This window comes from Dromiciops gliroides, chromosome 1 (genome assembly GCF_019393635.1).
Source record: "Dromiciops gliroides isolate mDroGli1 chromosome 1, mDroGli1.pri, whole genome shotgun sequence".
NCBI lineage: Eukaryota > Metazoa > Chordata > Mammalia > Microbiotheria > Microbiotheriidae > Dromiciops > Dromiciops gliroides.
Window position 1 is genome coordinate 543,623,839 of NC_057861.1, and position 17,201 is coordinate 543,641,039.

Below are 17,201 nucleotides of genomic sequence, written 5' to 3' on the forward strand. Positions count from 1 at the left end.
ATTGTACACAGTATCAACAACATTGTGTGTTGATCAACTGTGATAGACTTGGACTCTTCTCCGCAATACACTGGTCCAAGATAGTTCCAAAGGATTCATGATGGAAAATGCTCTCTAAATTCAGAGAAAAGGAACTGTGGAATCTCGATGCAGATTGAACCATACTATTTCTACTTTTGAGGTTTTTCACTTTTGCTCTGATTCTTCTTTCACAGCATGGACTACTTCAGAAATATGTTTAATGTGATTGTACATATATGACCTGTATCAGATTGCTTTGCTGTCTTAGGGAGGGAAGGGAAGGAGGGAGAAAAATTTGAAACTAGAAATCTTATGAAAACAAATGTCGAAAACTATTTTCTACATGGAACTAGAAAATAATAAAATACTTTTATGATAAAAAATAAAACCATATAATTTTGAATGATTTAGTATAAGACAATATTAAAGAAAAAAATTAGTATGGGTTATGTTACAGTTGGTTGAAACCAACAAGTCTACTCAAAAAAAATGTGATGAATACAGAAACAGCATAGAAAGATCAACATGAAGTGATACAAAGTATAGTAAGCAGAGCTAACTGAACAAAATACAGTATATAACGATTACAAACAGAAAGACCCACCAGAATAATCAAAGTGAATGTCGTAGAATTATGAGAATAAGCACAGTTCAAAAGAAGAGACATGAGAAAATCACTCCCACCCACTCCCAGCCCCCTTTCTAGAGGTCTACAAATGTACATTTCACATATTTTCAGACTTCTTCAATGTAGTGATCAGTCATGCTGACTTTTCAGCTTCTTTTTATTTGTTTGTCTTAAAAAAATATGTATTATATGAAATGGTTCTCTCAGACATGGTGGGATATTGGGGATAACTATGGTGGTATAAAAAAACACCAACACATTAATAAAAATTTATTCTTTTTTAAAAAAAGAGCCCTTATGCAGTTTTAACACATCTTAATTTGCATACTGCTTACTCTGGAAGAATATATCTTGAAATTACTTTTCATATTTATAAAATACAACTAATATTGGTATGTGTAGTACATGGTATGTTTGTGGCAATATACAAGCTGTCATTTTTAATAGCAAATGTTGACAAAGACTATCACCATTTGCTAAGGAAATTTAACTCATGCAAATCAGCCAACAAAAGGAGAAAAATCAAATTAGCCAGCCTCGAAACCACTTTAGTCAATAAACATTGATCTACTGCTAAGCAGCTTGATGTGTAAGCCCAGAGTAACACCAATTTAGAATATAAATTCTTTTGTAAAATCTTATGGGGGGCGGCTAAGTGGTGCAGTGGATAGAGCACCGGCCATGGAGTCAGTGACGAGTACCTGAGTTCAAAACCGGCCTCAGACACTTGTCACCAACAGCTCTCCTTTCTCATTCTCTACAAAAATGTTTATGAGAATTACCTTATAACGATATGAATTATATCCTTGAAATTACTTGGGAAGGTACAAACAGGCAGGCTTTCACAAGTATTATATATTCTTTAGTAGACACCATTTTTTATGGTCCCCCCCAATAGACTGAAAGGTTATTTAAGATCGGGGGCAGCTAGGTGGCGCAGTGGATAGAGCACTGGCCCTGGATTCTGGAGGACCTGAGTTCAAATTTGACCTCAGGGCAGCTAGGTGGAGCAGTGGATAGAGCACCGGGTCCAGCCTCAGACACTTAACACTTACTAGCTGTGTGACCCTGGGCAAGTCACTTAAACCCCCATTGCCTCACTAAAAAAAACCAAAACAAAACAAATTTGACCTCAGACACTTACACTTACACTTACTAGCTATGTGACCCTGGGCAAGTCCACTTAACCCCAATTGCCATTATATATATATATATGATCTCATTCTGGAGGCAGAGTCAAGATGGTAGAATGAGGAAAAGCATTTTTGCTAGCTTATCCAGATCCACAATGGCCTAGAAAATGCACCAGACGGAATTCTGATTGGAAAGTCAAGAGACTTTGTAGTTCTGAGCCCAGTTCTTTTTTTTTTTGAGCCCAGTTCTAACCTTTAGTTCGACACATAAGCCTGCAGTGGAATAACTCAGGGAAGGGGTCACAGACCAAAGTGAGCCAGTACTTCCCAGCATGCTAACAATGACTGAATCTAGCAGCAGTCTAATGTAACTCAATCATGGACAAGCCAACAGACCCCTAATCACCCTAACCTTGGTCAGGAACTTGAAGAGCTCAGATCAGGAGGACTCAGATTTCCTGGATTACATATATATCACTTTGAGGGATCTGAAAAGAAAATTTACAGCTTGGCAAAAGAGGTACAAAACTACTGAAGAGGAATAACTCCTTAAAAAATTAGAATTGGCCAAATAGAAGGTAATAAATAATTCCATGAGACTTCCAGAAAAAATAAAGTTGGAAAAGGCCTGGAAAAAAAAAGAAGAAAATGGTGAAATATCTCATAGGAAAAACCAACTGACCTGGAAAACAGATCAAAATAATAATTCAAGAATTGTTGGACTACCTGAAAGCCACAAACAACAACAAAAAAAGTCTAGACATTGTATTTCAAGAAATGATGAAAGAAAACTGACTAGATAATCTTAGAGCTGGAGGGCAACAAAAAGCTATTAAACGATGCTTATTCTTTGACCCAGCAATTCCACTATTAGATCTATGTTTCCGAAGAGATCAAAGAAAGAGTGCAAGGACAAAATATATTTATAGCAATTCTTTTTGTTTTGTTTTGTTTGCAATTCTTTTTGTAGAGGGAGAGAATTCAAAACTGTAAGGCTATCAACTGGAGAATGGCTGAACAAGTTGTGGTATATGAAATGTTGATAGAGTACTATTGTGCTTTAAGAAAGATGAAGGTGGGGGGCAGTTAGCTGGCACAGTGGATAAAGCACCAGCCCTGGAGTCATGGAGTACCTGAGTTCAAATCCATCCTCAGACACTTGACACTTGCTAGCTGGTGACCCTGGGAAAGTCACTTAACCCCCCACTGTCCCTTGCCCCCCCAAAAAACCCCAAAAACCTCATTGTGTTTGGGGCAACTAGATGGGCACAGTGGATAAAGCACCGGCCCTGGATTCAGGAGGACCCGAGTTCAAATTTGATCTCAAACACATGGCACTTACACGCTGTGTGACCCCTGGGCAAGTCACAACCCTTACTGCCCCGCCCAAAAAAAAGTCCAGATGCAAGGGAGATTCCCCAATAAATGATGTAAGTCTTCCAGATTAGCCATTTGGGGGATGTAATTTTTCTGATTACATTAAGCCATGGAAAACTGTAGAGCTTCCTGAAAGAGATCGAGTTTGGCTTAAGTAGACACATAAGAAAAAACCAAATGGATGAAGAATGCTTATTGTCCAGACTGTGATATACAACTGAAAAGAATTATTACATATTTAAAGTGTATGTTAGTCCATAGGCCCTCAAAGTGAATAGCTGGTTTATTTCAGATATTATGCATCACTTTTAATGACTTCAAGTTTTTCCCCTGTCACAAAGGATAAAACCCTGCCTCCTTGTCCTTTCTCTGCTCATGCTTAGTCAAATCTCAACTCTACCTTACCCCCATCACCTGACTCTTCCATTCCCACTTTCTTTCTTATTCTTAATAAAAGGTGTGGTGAAAGTCACAAGACTCTGCTGAATGAATCAACTAAAAATTATGTTTAATTTCAATTGGCACCTTTCCGGCAACAAGGCAATCTTTCTATTCTCCCCTAGTTGATTATCTCATTCCCAAAAGACATTGTTCTGAACCTTCTCTTTTTGAACCTATGTCACCTCTCCTCTGTGCCTCTCAGCAGAAGGCTCCTGCCTCATACTTTATTTACTAAGGGAAGAGGCCATTTTGGGTGAGTTCTCTATTCTCCTCTACACCTCAAAAACCCTTAACATCATTCCTCTTTCTTGTCCTTCTTTTACTCCAGTCTCTGATAATGAGGCAGCCCTTCTCACCAAAACTCATCTTCTACTTGCTCCCCAAACCCATCTTCCACTTCTAATTTTCAATCCCTCACCATTGATTAGTTCTTTTCTTGCTACCTCTAAATATAGCCAAATCTCCCCATCCTTAAAAAAACCTTCACTTTACCATCCCCTTTAGACATTATCTTATTGCTCACCTGATTGGGGAATAGTTAAACAAGTTATGATATGCAGATGTAATGGGATATTATTGTGCTTTATAGAGGTATCATGCTGCCACTCACAAACCCGTTTAAAATGTAATTGGGAGGGGGCAGCTAGATGGCGCAGTGGATAGAGCACTGGCCCTGGAGTCAGGAGTACTTGAGTTCAAATCCGGCCTCAGACACTTAACACTTACTAGCTGTGTGACCCTGGGCAAGTCACTTAACCCCCATTGCCCTGCAACAAAAACAAAAACAAATACATGAGGAAACAAAAATGATTGAAAACAGGGCGGCTAGGTGGCACAGTGGATAAAGCACTGTCCCTGGATTCAGGAGTACCTGAGTTCAAATCCGGGCCTCAGACACTTGACACTTACTAGCTGTGTGACCCTGGGCAAGTCACTTAACCCCAATTGCCTCACTAAAAAAAATAAAATAAATGTAATTGGGAAGGGGGCAGCTAGGTGGTGCAGTGGATAAAGCACAGGCCCTGGATTCAGGTAGGACCCGAGTTCAAATCTGGCCTCAGACACTTGACACTAGCTGTGTGACCCTGGGCAAGTCACTTACACCCTCATTGCCCTGCAAAAAAAAAAATGTAATTGGGAAATTTTTGTTTGTTTGTTTTGTTTTGTTTTTGTGGGGCAATGAGGGTTAAGTGACTTGCCCAGGGTCACACAGCTAGTAAGTGTAAAGTATCTGAGGCCGCATTTGAACTCAGGTACTCCTGAATCCAGGGCTGGTGCTTTATCCACTGCGCCATCTAGCTGCCCCGGGAAATATTTTAATAAATAAAGTATAATAGAACATAGATAATGTTAATATGTGGTTTTCTATGCCAGTATGCTCCCCATAAAGATCCTTGTATATGATTTAGTTTCTATTTGCATTTGTTACCATTGGTGTTATAAATAATAATGAAAGCTTCCATCAAACAGAAGATTTTCTATTTTATCCTGGAGGTGATAGGCAGCCAATGGAGTTTATTGAGTAGAGGGGTGGATTTGAGATTTAGGGAAATCACTTTAGCAGCTGAATGAAACATGGACTGGAGTGAGGAGAGACTTGAGGCAGGCAGACCACCAGCAGGCTATTGCAATAGTCCAGACATGAAGTGATAAGGGCCTGCACCAAGGTGGTAGCATTATCAGAGGAAAGGAGAGATGTTCAAGAGATGTTGCAAAAATGGAATTAACAGGCTCTGGGAACAGATCAAATATAGGGGATTGACAGCGAGAAGTCCAGAATAACTCCTAGATTGGGAGCCTAAAGATTGGGAGGGTGGTGGTGCCCCTTGACAATAACAGGGAAGTTTGGAATCAGGACATGTTTTGGGGGAAGGTAATGAATTCAATTTTGGACATGCTGAGTTTAAGATGTCTAATGGACATACGGTTTTGAAATGCCCTGAAAGGCAGACTGGAGATGAAACACTGGACCAGCAGAGAGGTTATGGAAAGGATAGGCAGATTTGGGAAACCATCCGCTTAAAGGTGATCATTAATCCATGGGCGCTGAAGAGATCAGTAATTATAGTATAGAAAGAGAAGGGGACACAGGGCAGATCCCTATAGGACAATCATGGTTAGTTATCCCTGATAAAGATTCAGCAAAGGAGACTCAGATGGAGCAGTTAAATCAAGAGAGAGTGGTGTCCTGAAAGTCTAGAGAAGAGAGTATTAAGGAGAAGAGGGTGAATGACAGTGTCAAAGGCCTGCAGAGAGGTCAAGAAGGAATGGCTTCAGTGTTCTCTATACAAGTCTCTATATAGCAACCTTAGTTTCTCTTCTGAGCTCCCAGTCCCACATCACCAACTGCCTATTGAAAATTCCCAACAGAATATCTTGTAAACATCTTAAAAAGTCATATCCAAAGCCCGAATTCACCATCTTTTTCCTCAAATCTATCCCTCCCTCTAAACTTTCTAATTTGGGGGGGTGGGGGTTGGGGCAATGAGGGTAAGTGACTTGCCCAGGGTCACCACAGCTAGTAAGTGTCAAGTTTCTGAAGCCAGATTTGAACTCAGGTCCTCCTGAATCCAGGACTGGTTGCTTTATCCACTGCACCACCTAGAAGCCCTTTCATACATTCTTTTGAGGCCATTTCCATCCTTGAAGACACCTAGTTTTAGTTATGGGAGTCATCCTCAATTTTTCACTCTCTCCCCCATTCCCCAGCACCAAGAGCAAATCAATCGCCAAGATTTGTCAATTCTACCTCCACAATATCTTTCAAATACATCTTCTTTTCACTACATAGCCAGCACACTAGTTTGATACTTTGTCATCTGTCACTTGAACAACTGCAATGATTTCCTAACTGGTTTCCCTATCTACCATCTCTATTTTCTAATCCCTTCTCCTCATAATTGCCATGATATTCTTTTTTGGGGGGGGAGGGGTGGGGCAATGAGGTCCAGTGGCTCTAAAACAAAATATAACACTCTTTCTCTTTGTCATTTAAAGCCCTTTATAATAATCTGGCTCGTGCTTAGCTTTTCACGTTTATTATACATTACTCCCCTTTGCATACTCTATGTTTCAGCCTATTTGATCTACTTACTATTATTTATGAATGATGCACCATCTTCCACTTTCATGCTTTTTACTAGACTGTTCTCAGGGCCTGAAATATACTGTCACTCACTTCCATTTGAGGTTTGCTAATTTACTTCAAGGGTTATCTCGATAGCTACCTTCAACAGTAGACTTTCCCAGTCCCCTCGGTTTCAGTGCCCCTCCTTCCAAGTAATTAGATTATCTTTACACATCCAGTTTCTTCAAAAATATGAGCTTCTTGAGGGCAGGGCCTTTTTTGATTCCTTTTTGTCTGTATCCTTCCCCCTTCCCCCATCCCTCCCACCCCAGTCTGGTGCAGTACCTGTTGCCCAGTAAAAAATAGATGTTTTTTGAAGGACAGATGTATATACCTCTTTAGCAATATTCTGCCAGTGAGTGAGGCAGTTTGTGAATCACAGAATACCAGTCTCCTCAGGATGAAGTTAAGAGAGTCACTCTGGGCTTTAGTTTCTTCAATTGTAAAACAAAGGGGTTATACTAGATGACTTCTGAGGTCCTCTCCAGTGGTAGATGTGTGATCCAGTGACCCAAAGGATAGTACAGGAATACATATTGAATACAAGGAAGCTGCAGCATATTATCAATAAAGAAATGTACAGAAGAAGGGCCACAGAAGATGGAAGAATAATGGGAAAAGGAAGTTGTCTGGTTGCCAAAGAAAAGCAAAACAATGACAGCCCAGTGTTATCCAAGCAATGTCTTTTTTTTTTTTTTTGGTGAGGCAACTGGGATTAAGTGACTTGCCCAGGGTCACACAGCTAGTAAGTGTCAAGTGTCTGAGGCCGCATTTGAACTCGGGTCCTCCTGAATCCAGGGCCAGTGCTCTATCCACTACACCACCTAGCTGCCCTATATCCAAGCAATGTCAAGAGATCCAGAGGAAGGCCTCCAGAACACTGGGTGGACACCTTGTGAAAGGATTTATTTACAGGAAGATATGTACAATATTATCAAAGGATGAGAATGCACAAATGGGGGGCAATCTGCCTCAGTGGAGGGAGGATCAAGATCAAAAAGATCACAGATTCACCCAAATATGACATCTATAAAATGATTTACATGTATTATCTTATTTGATACAGAACAGAGTCAGAAAAAGCCTGTAGTAGAGACTGGTCCCTTATCAGAATCCAAAGCTCTGTCCATTCAATGATGTTTGCATTTCAATATTTATTCTTGATTAATAGTGTGAAGCTAATGACTAAACTCTGAGTTATGAAATTGGCTCCCATGTAGATACCCTTTGTGACTTTGATGAATTACTTATGCATTTAATGCTTTCATTAATGTTATATTTTGTATATTAACCATATACAAAACAAATTAATGTTAAAACTAGCTCATGGAGTTGAATACAGATTCATTATTTAACAGATCTTTTTGTTTTGTTTTTGTTTTTTGGTGAGGTAATTGGGGTTAAATGACTTGCCCAGGGTCACACAGCTAGTAAGTATTAAGTGTCTGAGGCCGGATTTGAACTCAGGTACTCCTGAATCCAGGGCCAGTGTTCTATCCACTGTGCCACCTAGCTGCCCTCAAACAGATCTTTTAAATGTGCTTTATAATTTTTTTCCTTTTAACCTTAACTATGGCTTTAAAGAATTTTATGCATCCGTCTTTTCCTCAATTTCCCCTTTAAACCTAGTAAACTATCTAGTTGTTAGATTATGCCTCCACAGTCTAACAGAAGCAGATAACAGGCAATTATCCAAATAACTTCACAAGAAAAACCCACTATTCTCTGCTCTGACTTTGAAGATAATCACATTGCTATTCAGAGGAAGAACAATTCAGGTGATTTGGACTCCAAAAGTCTTTTTTGTCTAAATAACTCAGATAATTGAGAAGGTTAAGGACACTGATTTGCCTTGAATTACTGACAACTCATCTGGCCTTCCCTTTAATTCTTATGCTTATAGATATCATACCATAGAGGTATTTTTTTTGTCAATGGAGAGAATATATATAGACCCAGGCTATAATTCCAACTTACTGTGAATTGGTCAAGGAGATAACCCTGCCAAGAATTGTATTTTACCACAGACCTATGAAGGAAGATGCTATCTACCCTCAGAAAAACATATGACAAGTGGAAGTATGGTATGGTCTTACAATATATGTATATGAGTGTGTGTGTGTGTGTGTGTGTATGTATTTTTATAGATATCTATGTATATGTATATATAGCCACACTTATTTGTAGTCTTCTTTAGGGTGGAAGGGGCAGAAAAAGGGGAAAAAATATAAAGTAAAAAGTACACAGGAGAGAAAAACAACAACAACAAAGAAGCAAAAAAAAAAAAAAAAAGCCACCGGGCACCTTTTAAAACAATGTGCAGCAATTATATAGATTTTCTTGAAATGGAAATTTATTGTTTTATATTGAATCTTCTCTTATGTTCTGCTGTGAACAGAACAATGTTTTTTTCTTTTCTCATTTTATTTTTGTCTAAAATAAAATTTTAAATTTATAAAAAAAATCAAAATGAAATGACTATTGAAACTGAAAAAAGGAGAATTCACAACAAATAAAGAAAAAATAAAAGTTATTAGAAACTATTTTGTCCAATTATATGCCAATAAAACTAACAAATGAAAAGAGAAATATTATGAAAATATAAAGCACTCGTATTAATGGACTAAGAAACAGAATTTAAATAACCTAATCTCAGAAAAAAACATCAAACAAGCCATAAATGAACTCTTTTTTTTTTTTTTTTGTGGGGCAATGAGAGTTAAGTGACTTGCTCAGGGTCACACAGCTAGTAAGTGTCAAGTGTCTGAAGCCGGATTTGAACTCAGGTACTCCTGACTCCAGAGCTGGTGCTTTATCCACTGTGCTACCTAGCTGCCCCCATAAATGAACTCTTAAAGAAAAAAGAATCAAGACCAGGTAGATTCACAGTATATCAGCTATTAAAGGAACAACTAATTCCAATGATACACAAAATGTTTGCAAAAATAGCAAAAGAAAGAATCCTACCAAATATTTCAATTATAACAATATAGTCTTGATATCTAAACTAGGGAGAGCTGAAACAGAGAAAGAAACTATAGACCAACATTCCCTCTCCAGGAGGTCACCCATATTGGTGTTGGCCTTCGTGCTGACATCCAACTGGCTTAGCCCCAATGTAGCTTTAGAACTCCTGAACTCAAAAGATCTACCAAAAAAGAAACAATTCTAAGCAATCAGAAACTTGCATTTTCTAAGCTTTGTATTGTTGTATAAAGAATATTTCAAGACACCCTTCCTTTACATGGCTCCCAATAAGCTTACTTTTGCAAAAGAAAAATTGGCCATTCTTTCCATCTTGTATAATGGGTGCACTTAAGGGGAATCAGTGACTATAAAAGAGTGGTCCAAGGATCCCTGCACATCCTTGAGACACCTTCAGGGGGTCCACAAAGTCCAAACAATTTTCACAATAATACTAAGATATTATTTGCCTATTAAAATACTCCCCCTTTCCAATTTCATATCTATGAGGCTGGATTTCCTTCACAGACTTCAAACAAAACAACATATCCCAACAGATTGAATGTAGAAGCAGATCTGAATACAACCATCTTCTATGAAGTCAGATATTAAAGAGATTTGCAAAAATATATAAAACAATGCCACTCTTCTCACTAATTTTTTTTGTAAAATCGTTATTTTTCATAAATGTGATAAATGAAATGGATTTATTGTAATTTTTAAATGAATAAATATTTTAAAGATGTATCTCTTTTCATTTCTAATATGGTAAATATCAAGAGATTTAATCCTGATAAACAAAAGCTCTTTGGGATCCTCAATAATTTTTAAGAGTGTAAAGGAATCCTCAATAGTGTTTTGGTTTTTTTTGTTTTTTTTTTTAGTGAGGCAGTTGGGGTTAAGTGACTTGCCCAGGGTCACACAGCTAGTAAGTGTTAAGTGTCTGAGGCTGGATTTGAACTCAGGTACTCCTGACTCCAGGGCCGGTGCTCTATCCACTGCGCCACCTAGCCACCCCTCCTCAATAGTTTTTAAAAGTATAATTTTGCCGTTGCTCAATCATCCTAGTTGTGTCATTTTCTTTGTAACCCCATCTGGAGTTTTCTTGGCAAAGATACTAGAATAGTTTGCCGTTTCCTGGGGGCAGGTAGGTGGTGCAGTGGATAGAGTACCGGCCCTGGAGTCAGGAGGACCTGAGTTCAAATCCGGCCTCAGACACTTGACACTTACTAGCTGTGTGATCCTGGGCAAGTCACTTAACCCCAACTGCGTCACCCCCCCCCAAAAAAAAAGATACTAGAGTAGTTTGCCATTTCCTTCTCCAGCTCATTTTACAGATGAGGAAACTGAGGTAAACAGGGTTAAGCAGGAAGCCCTGAATCACATAGCTACTAAGTGTCTGAGGCCTGATTTGAACTCATGAAGAGAAATCTTCCTGATTCTAAGCCCAGTGTTCTATGCATTGCACCTTTTAAAAGTATAAAGGGGTCCTCAATAGTTTTTGAGTGTAAAGAGGTCCTCAATAATTTTTAAGAGTGTAAAGGGGTCTTAAGACCAAAAGGTTTGAGAATCACAGATAGAGAAGATGAACTTCTGAGTCTTGGATACACCTTATTGCTCCTTTAATTTCATTAAACCATAATTAGCAAATTATAAATCCAGTCATCTCTGCTCCAAAGAGTCTCTGTGGTTATCTTTTTTTAAATTTCAAGAACCTTTTTTGTTTTCATTTTAGCCATGGTTTAATTTCTGCTTGAATACTGCCAACTAAGATAAGAGAAGTCCAAAACGGAGATAGATCCTTAACCAAGGCAATAAAGTGGAAGATGAATAAATTTTTTCTTCCATGATACCAGGACTCAGAGGCAAATTTGCTTTTAAAATAGAAGTTTATGTTTTTAATAAAGATGGGAAGAAAATTGTACTAGAGTTAGTCTGACAAAATATTTACTATTGGTAGAGCTCGTGAAGTCCAGGATTTGCTTTTTTCTTTTCGGTCTTTGAAGACTTGGAAGAATTTCAAAATCAGTTTAGCCATTTTTCAGAGCAAGAAAAAACAGTCCAGTTAGCTAATTTTCCCCTACGAATTATCAGTTCCTGATTGGATCAATGATGAGTCAGCACGAAAGAGAAAGGAAGCAACAAATCTCCAAAAATTCAACCCTAAATGCTACTATTTCAGTGGAAGACAAAATTTTTTTTCCAACTGATTTTATTTACAATTTATTTAATTCTTCCCTGTGCCCCAAGAGTGAAGACACAGCTACTAACAAATATGCCTATTTCTAAGCTGTAGACAGAGGCAGAGAAAGCTTGCCATTTCTTACAGAATTATATTAAAAACATTAGTGTTCCAAGCTGTTGCAAGCTTCCTCAGATTTTCCTCCTAGAATTTGGAGAAACCTCTGTAAGTTGTCACTCCATGTCTTTTGTATACTTTACAACCTTAGGGTTGATGGTGACAACAGTGACTATCTATAATCTTTAAGAGGTGACTTTTGGGGGGGGGATATTTCCCCCTTTTCTAACATGTCCCTCCCTAATTTAGAGGTATCAAATCTCTCGGGAACTCATTTTATTTCCAGAAATACATGAGATTTAACAGTAAAATTTCAGGTAATGATCAAAGATAGGGGAAGAATTTGGCAAAAGGTGATATCCTGAAACCATACCACATGAAAAGTAGCCTACTTTGTCAATACCCAAATCAGGCCCTGGGAACACTTCATTTTTTGCTAGAGGGGAGAGGGAAGATGTGAAACCTAACAGCAAATTTTGATTTTAATGGTTCTGCTCTGGTAAAAAAAATTTTTTTGTTTGTTTGTTTGTTTTTGCAGGGCAAGGAGGGTTAAGTGACTTGCCCAGGGTCACACAGCTAGTGTCAAGTGTCTGAAGCTGGATTTGAACTGGGGTCCTTCTGAATCTAGGGCTGATGCTTTATCTACTGCGCCACCTAGCTGCCCCCTCTGGTAAAAATTTAAGAGGGAAGTGTGTGGTAGCTAAAATAAATTTGTGGATTTCAATTATCCCCATGACCCTTGACATTCCAATGTTATCATCAGTTTCCAAACTTCTAGCAGAGGCTCTAATGTGTTAACTTAAAAATACAATATAAAAAAAAAATACAATATATTTGACTTTTCCTGATCCCAACTTTAGGACCAAATGAAAACTATCAGATATGATTGGAGGGGTAGGAATGGAACAAATCTTTAGGAATCTACAGTAATGGTAACGTTAACTGGGAGCTATTGTGTGTGTTATGTCACATGAAAATCTTTACATATACCCAGGTATGACTATATACTAGGTATGACTACTATTATAGGATTTACACTACAAGAAATCTGTTTTAATCAGCTACATTCATCTCCCTATATGTTACGATTCATTGGCAAAAACTTGTTTAATGGCCAATAAAAGCCTGGCTCTGCTACTTGACTGTGTAAACTTGAGTAACTACCTCTTGAGCCCTTAGTTTTCTTCTCTGTATAATGGGGGGTGGGGGGTGGGCTTCAGAGGTCCTTAATCTGGGGTCTGTGAACTTGCTTTTTTAATATCTGATAACTGTATTTCAATATAGGTGGCCCATTAGATAGAGTGCCTGTCTAGAGTCAGGAAGACCTAAGTTCAAATTTGGCTTCGTGTACTTACTAGCTGTGTGATCCTGGGCAAACCACTTAACCCAGTTTACCTCAATTTCCTCATCTATAAATGAGCTGAGAAGGAAATAGCAAGCCATTCGAGTCTCTTTGCCAAAAAAACCCAGATAGGGGTCACCAAGAGTTGGACACAGACTGAACAACAACCATTTCAATATAATTGGGTTTTCTGGTAATTCTATGTATTTTATTTTATTCATTTAAAAACATTCTGAGGGGGGCAGCTAGGTGGCACAGTGGATAGAGCACAGCCCTGGAGTCAGGAGGACCTGAGTTCAAATCCGGCCTTAGACACTTAACACTTACTAGCTGTGTGACCCTGGGCAAGTCACTTAACCCTCATTGCCTCACTAAAAAAAATAAAAAAATAAAAAAAAAAAACATTCTAAGAAGGGTTCCATAGGCTTCACCACTGTCAAAAGAGGTCCAGAATTCAAAAAGGTTAAGAACCCCTAGATTAGATGATCTCTAAGTTCCCTTTAAACTATAAATCCTATAGGTGAGTTTGGAATGGTTCTAAATGGTTCTCTAGATTTAGAGAGAGTGTACTGGGCCACTCAGGGCAAGATATAGTAAAAATCATTAAGTAGAAAAAATTCTTTACTCAATGGAAGCCTTTCTCCTTCAGCTAAGATGCTTTTACATCTCTATCAAAATCCTCTCAGAAAAGAATCTAAAACATATTCAAATTAAAATGCGAATAACTAATTATAGCTTAAAATTTTATACACTCCTGGGAGGATCTTCATTTTTCGGTAAATGGGTTAATGAAGCTTTAATAGTAAAAATTTCAGGTGCAACAGCCACAGGAAGGGTTTCCCCTCCCCCCCCCTTAATATGCTTTTTTTCAGCACCCCTTGAAACCATTCTGCCTCCTCAGGCGAATACAAGTTACATAGACCCTTAACGGCATCATTAACATTTGAGCACGACCAGCTTACTCCCGGCTGGCTGAGGATGGGTGAGATGATGCATTGGGGTTCCTGTTATGACTATGGGTAAATCTCGTAACTCCTCCGGGCCTCGGTTTCTTTCTCTCTCCACCCCCCCCCCCCTTAGTTTCCTAAAGTGTAAAAGGTGCACATTGGACTAGGGGATATCCAAAATCCCTTGGAAGCAGCTCCACCTTTCAAAATTCATAGGAGCAGGTGACTGGAACTGCAAAAGACAGCCCTCCTCTCCCCAAGGAAACCTGATCTCAGTGCCCCAGGTGGCTCTTAGCTCCTTTCCTTCCCTTACACCATTCAGTCAAGTCACCCTCCCCCGCCTGCCCATCCATTATACTGTACATACCTCACTTCATCCGCATAGGAATCACAGATTTACAGGTAGAAGGGACCCCAGAGGCCATCTAGTCAAATTTCATTTGACAGCTGAGGAAACTGAGGCCCAGAGAGTGAAGCGACTTGTCCAAGGTCACTCGGGTGGTTTCGGAGGCTGTATGAGAACACAGATCCTCCACACCAAACCAACCCATCACAGTTTATGCTATACACCTCCCCACTCCCCATTGCACTCCTTATGCTCGACTTCTACCACCTTCCTCCCCCTTCCCCATACTGCACACTCCTCATCCTCTACCCCTTTCCGCGGCACATTCCTCACCTCGGACTCATGCGATTATAGATCCAGCTGGAAGGGATTTCGGGGTCCACCTACCCCAATCCCATTATTTACAACTGAGGAAAATGAGGACCATACAAGTGAAATATCTTGTGCAAGGTCACATGGCGGGATCAGAACCCAGGTCCTTGGACTCTACAATGCCAGACTTCACGTCGAACACCCCTCATCCTCATTCTCACCCCCTAGGTGACGCCAGCGTGCCCCAGGTGACAGTTTCTCCGCGTGTCATCGCACCCCACCCAGAACAGACCTCTCACACCCTCTGCCGCCTGGGCCGCTTCTCTGGCCGAGTGTTCCCGACCTCGGCCTCTAATACGCACCCTCTTCTCCTCCTCTTTTTTCTCCTCCTCTGCTGCGCAGGCTCCTTCCCGGACCCGTGCGGGGTGTGCCCCAGAGAGCGAAGCCGGGTGGGGAAGCACGGACTGCGCGTGCGCCTGACTCTCCATTTCAGGGCGCGAGGCGTGGTTGGATTAGCTTTTCAGCGCTCCTTTCTCTTTTCTCCGCCTCCTTGGTCCTCTCTAGAGTCTTCATTGGTCCGTTTTCCGGGAGCCGAGACGAATCGGATCTACCACAAGGGCGTGATTGGCGAGAGCGCCCGCCCCTCGACAGGGCGGCGGCCTGGGATTGGTGGGAACTCGGCCAGGGTTTTGAATAGCTCCCCGGCTGGGGAGGGCTGCTTTTGGAAAGTGCCACGTTTGGGGCCGCGGGCCGGGGAGAGCCGGCTCGGGGCTGCCTCGGGGTCGCCGGCACCCGGGCGCTGGACGTTGGCGGCCGGCCGGGGAACCCGAGTGGTGACGGAGCCCGCTTGTCGTCAGGGCTCCGAGGCTGTGTGGGCGTCGGCAAAGACCTGGGCTAAGGAGAGCCGGGAGCAGCGTCCGGGGTGGCGGCGGTGGGACCGAGGCTGCCTCTCTGATACCCCGCCGCGATGTTGGCGGAAAACCTGGTGGAGGAGTTTGAGATGAAGGAGGACGAGCCCTGGTACGACCAGCAGGACCTGCAGCAAGGTGAGGAGGCGAATCCCCCAGGAGGGGGGAGCATCATCCTCTGGGCTCTGGGGGACAAGTCGTACCCCGGCTCAGTGTAATTGCGAGGCGGACACCGGGGGATGAGGAGCTGCTGCGTTGGGTGGGACTGGGGAAGAAGGGTTGTGGTGGGACCAGAGAAGAGTGGTGGTGGTGGGACCAAGGAAGAAGGGAGGTGGTGGGACCGAGGAAGAAAGGGAGTGGTGGGACTGGAGAGGAGAAAGGAGATGGTGGGAGTAAGGAAGAAAGGAGGTGGTGGGACTGGAAAAGAAAGGAGGTGGTGAGAAAGGGGAAGAGAGGAGGTGGGGGGGACTGGAGAAGAAAGGAGGTGGTAGGGCGGGAGAAGCCCATCTCTGAGCAGGTGTCCTGCCTGGCTCCTCGGCCACAGTGTCCCAGTCCAGATATGATTCTCTCATTCGCGCCCCTCCCCTTCTCTGCGGTATTGATAAGGTCTGTGGCTACTGGCTGGGATGCTGCTGCTCTGGCTTCTCGATTGTGCACTGCCCTCTTGGGTATCTGGCTGAGACCGAGTGTGTGACAAGCTGAACCGGGGTGGGGATGATGCGGGTGGATGTGGGAGGTTGTGGGGACGTTATCTATCCCGAGTCACCAGGTTGCTGCTTCTTCGGATGCATTAAACAATTAAATGTTGTTTATGCGTAATTCACCCCAGCCGAATTGTATAGTCTAAGTATGTACCGCCCAATTACTTGTCTCCGAGCCCCAATACCATTGCTTGCCTGAGGCAGATTTCTCTGTTGGCAGTTCTGCTTCAATTCATCCCCAAATAAATACTTTCTGATCTGCTTACACATCGGGTCCACTTGCTCATTTTTAGCATGTTGAACAAATCCCAAGAATTCTTGCATGCTTGAATGATATTTCCTTTTTGATATTTTCAAAACTATGGACAATTCCCACATTTAGCTTAACCTTAAGCAGTTATTTTGCTTTTATTAGTATAATTGAGCACAAAACTTAATGATAGTTTGAAACCCACAGACTTTTCCATACCCATATAAACATTCTCCTAAGATCTAAGCCAATTTCACCTCTACAGTCTTTATAGTTAGCAATTTTTATGAAATAAATTATACAGTGTCAGTATGACATAGTGAATAGAAAACAACCAAGCTTCCTTGTCAGGAAGACTGGGTTTAGGCCCTGATCAGAAACATACTGACTTTTAGACCCAGGGCA

General features: G+C 41.1%; 1 protein-coding gene and 1 pseudogene across 1 annotated transcript in view; one reads left to right on the forward strand and one right to left on the reverse strand.

The window, feature by feature from the left end:
* Window positions 1–14,969, reverse strand: part of LOC122751442 — a 51,169-nt pseudogene extending 36,200 nt beyond the window's left edge.
* A 688-nt stretch (window positions 14,970–15,657) lies between these two features.
* CDR2 (cerebellar degeneration related protein 2) overlaps window positions 15,658–17,201 on the forward strand; it is a 38,306-nt gene continuing 36,762 nt past the window's right edge. Inside the window, exon 1 of the mRNA XM_043962521.1 lies at window positions 15,658–15,983. Coding sequence (XP_043818456.1) covers window positions 15,905–15,983 — 79 coding nt within the window. The 5' untranslated portion in view covers window positions 15,658–15,904. The remainder of the gene's footprint in view (window positions 15,984–17,201) is intronic.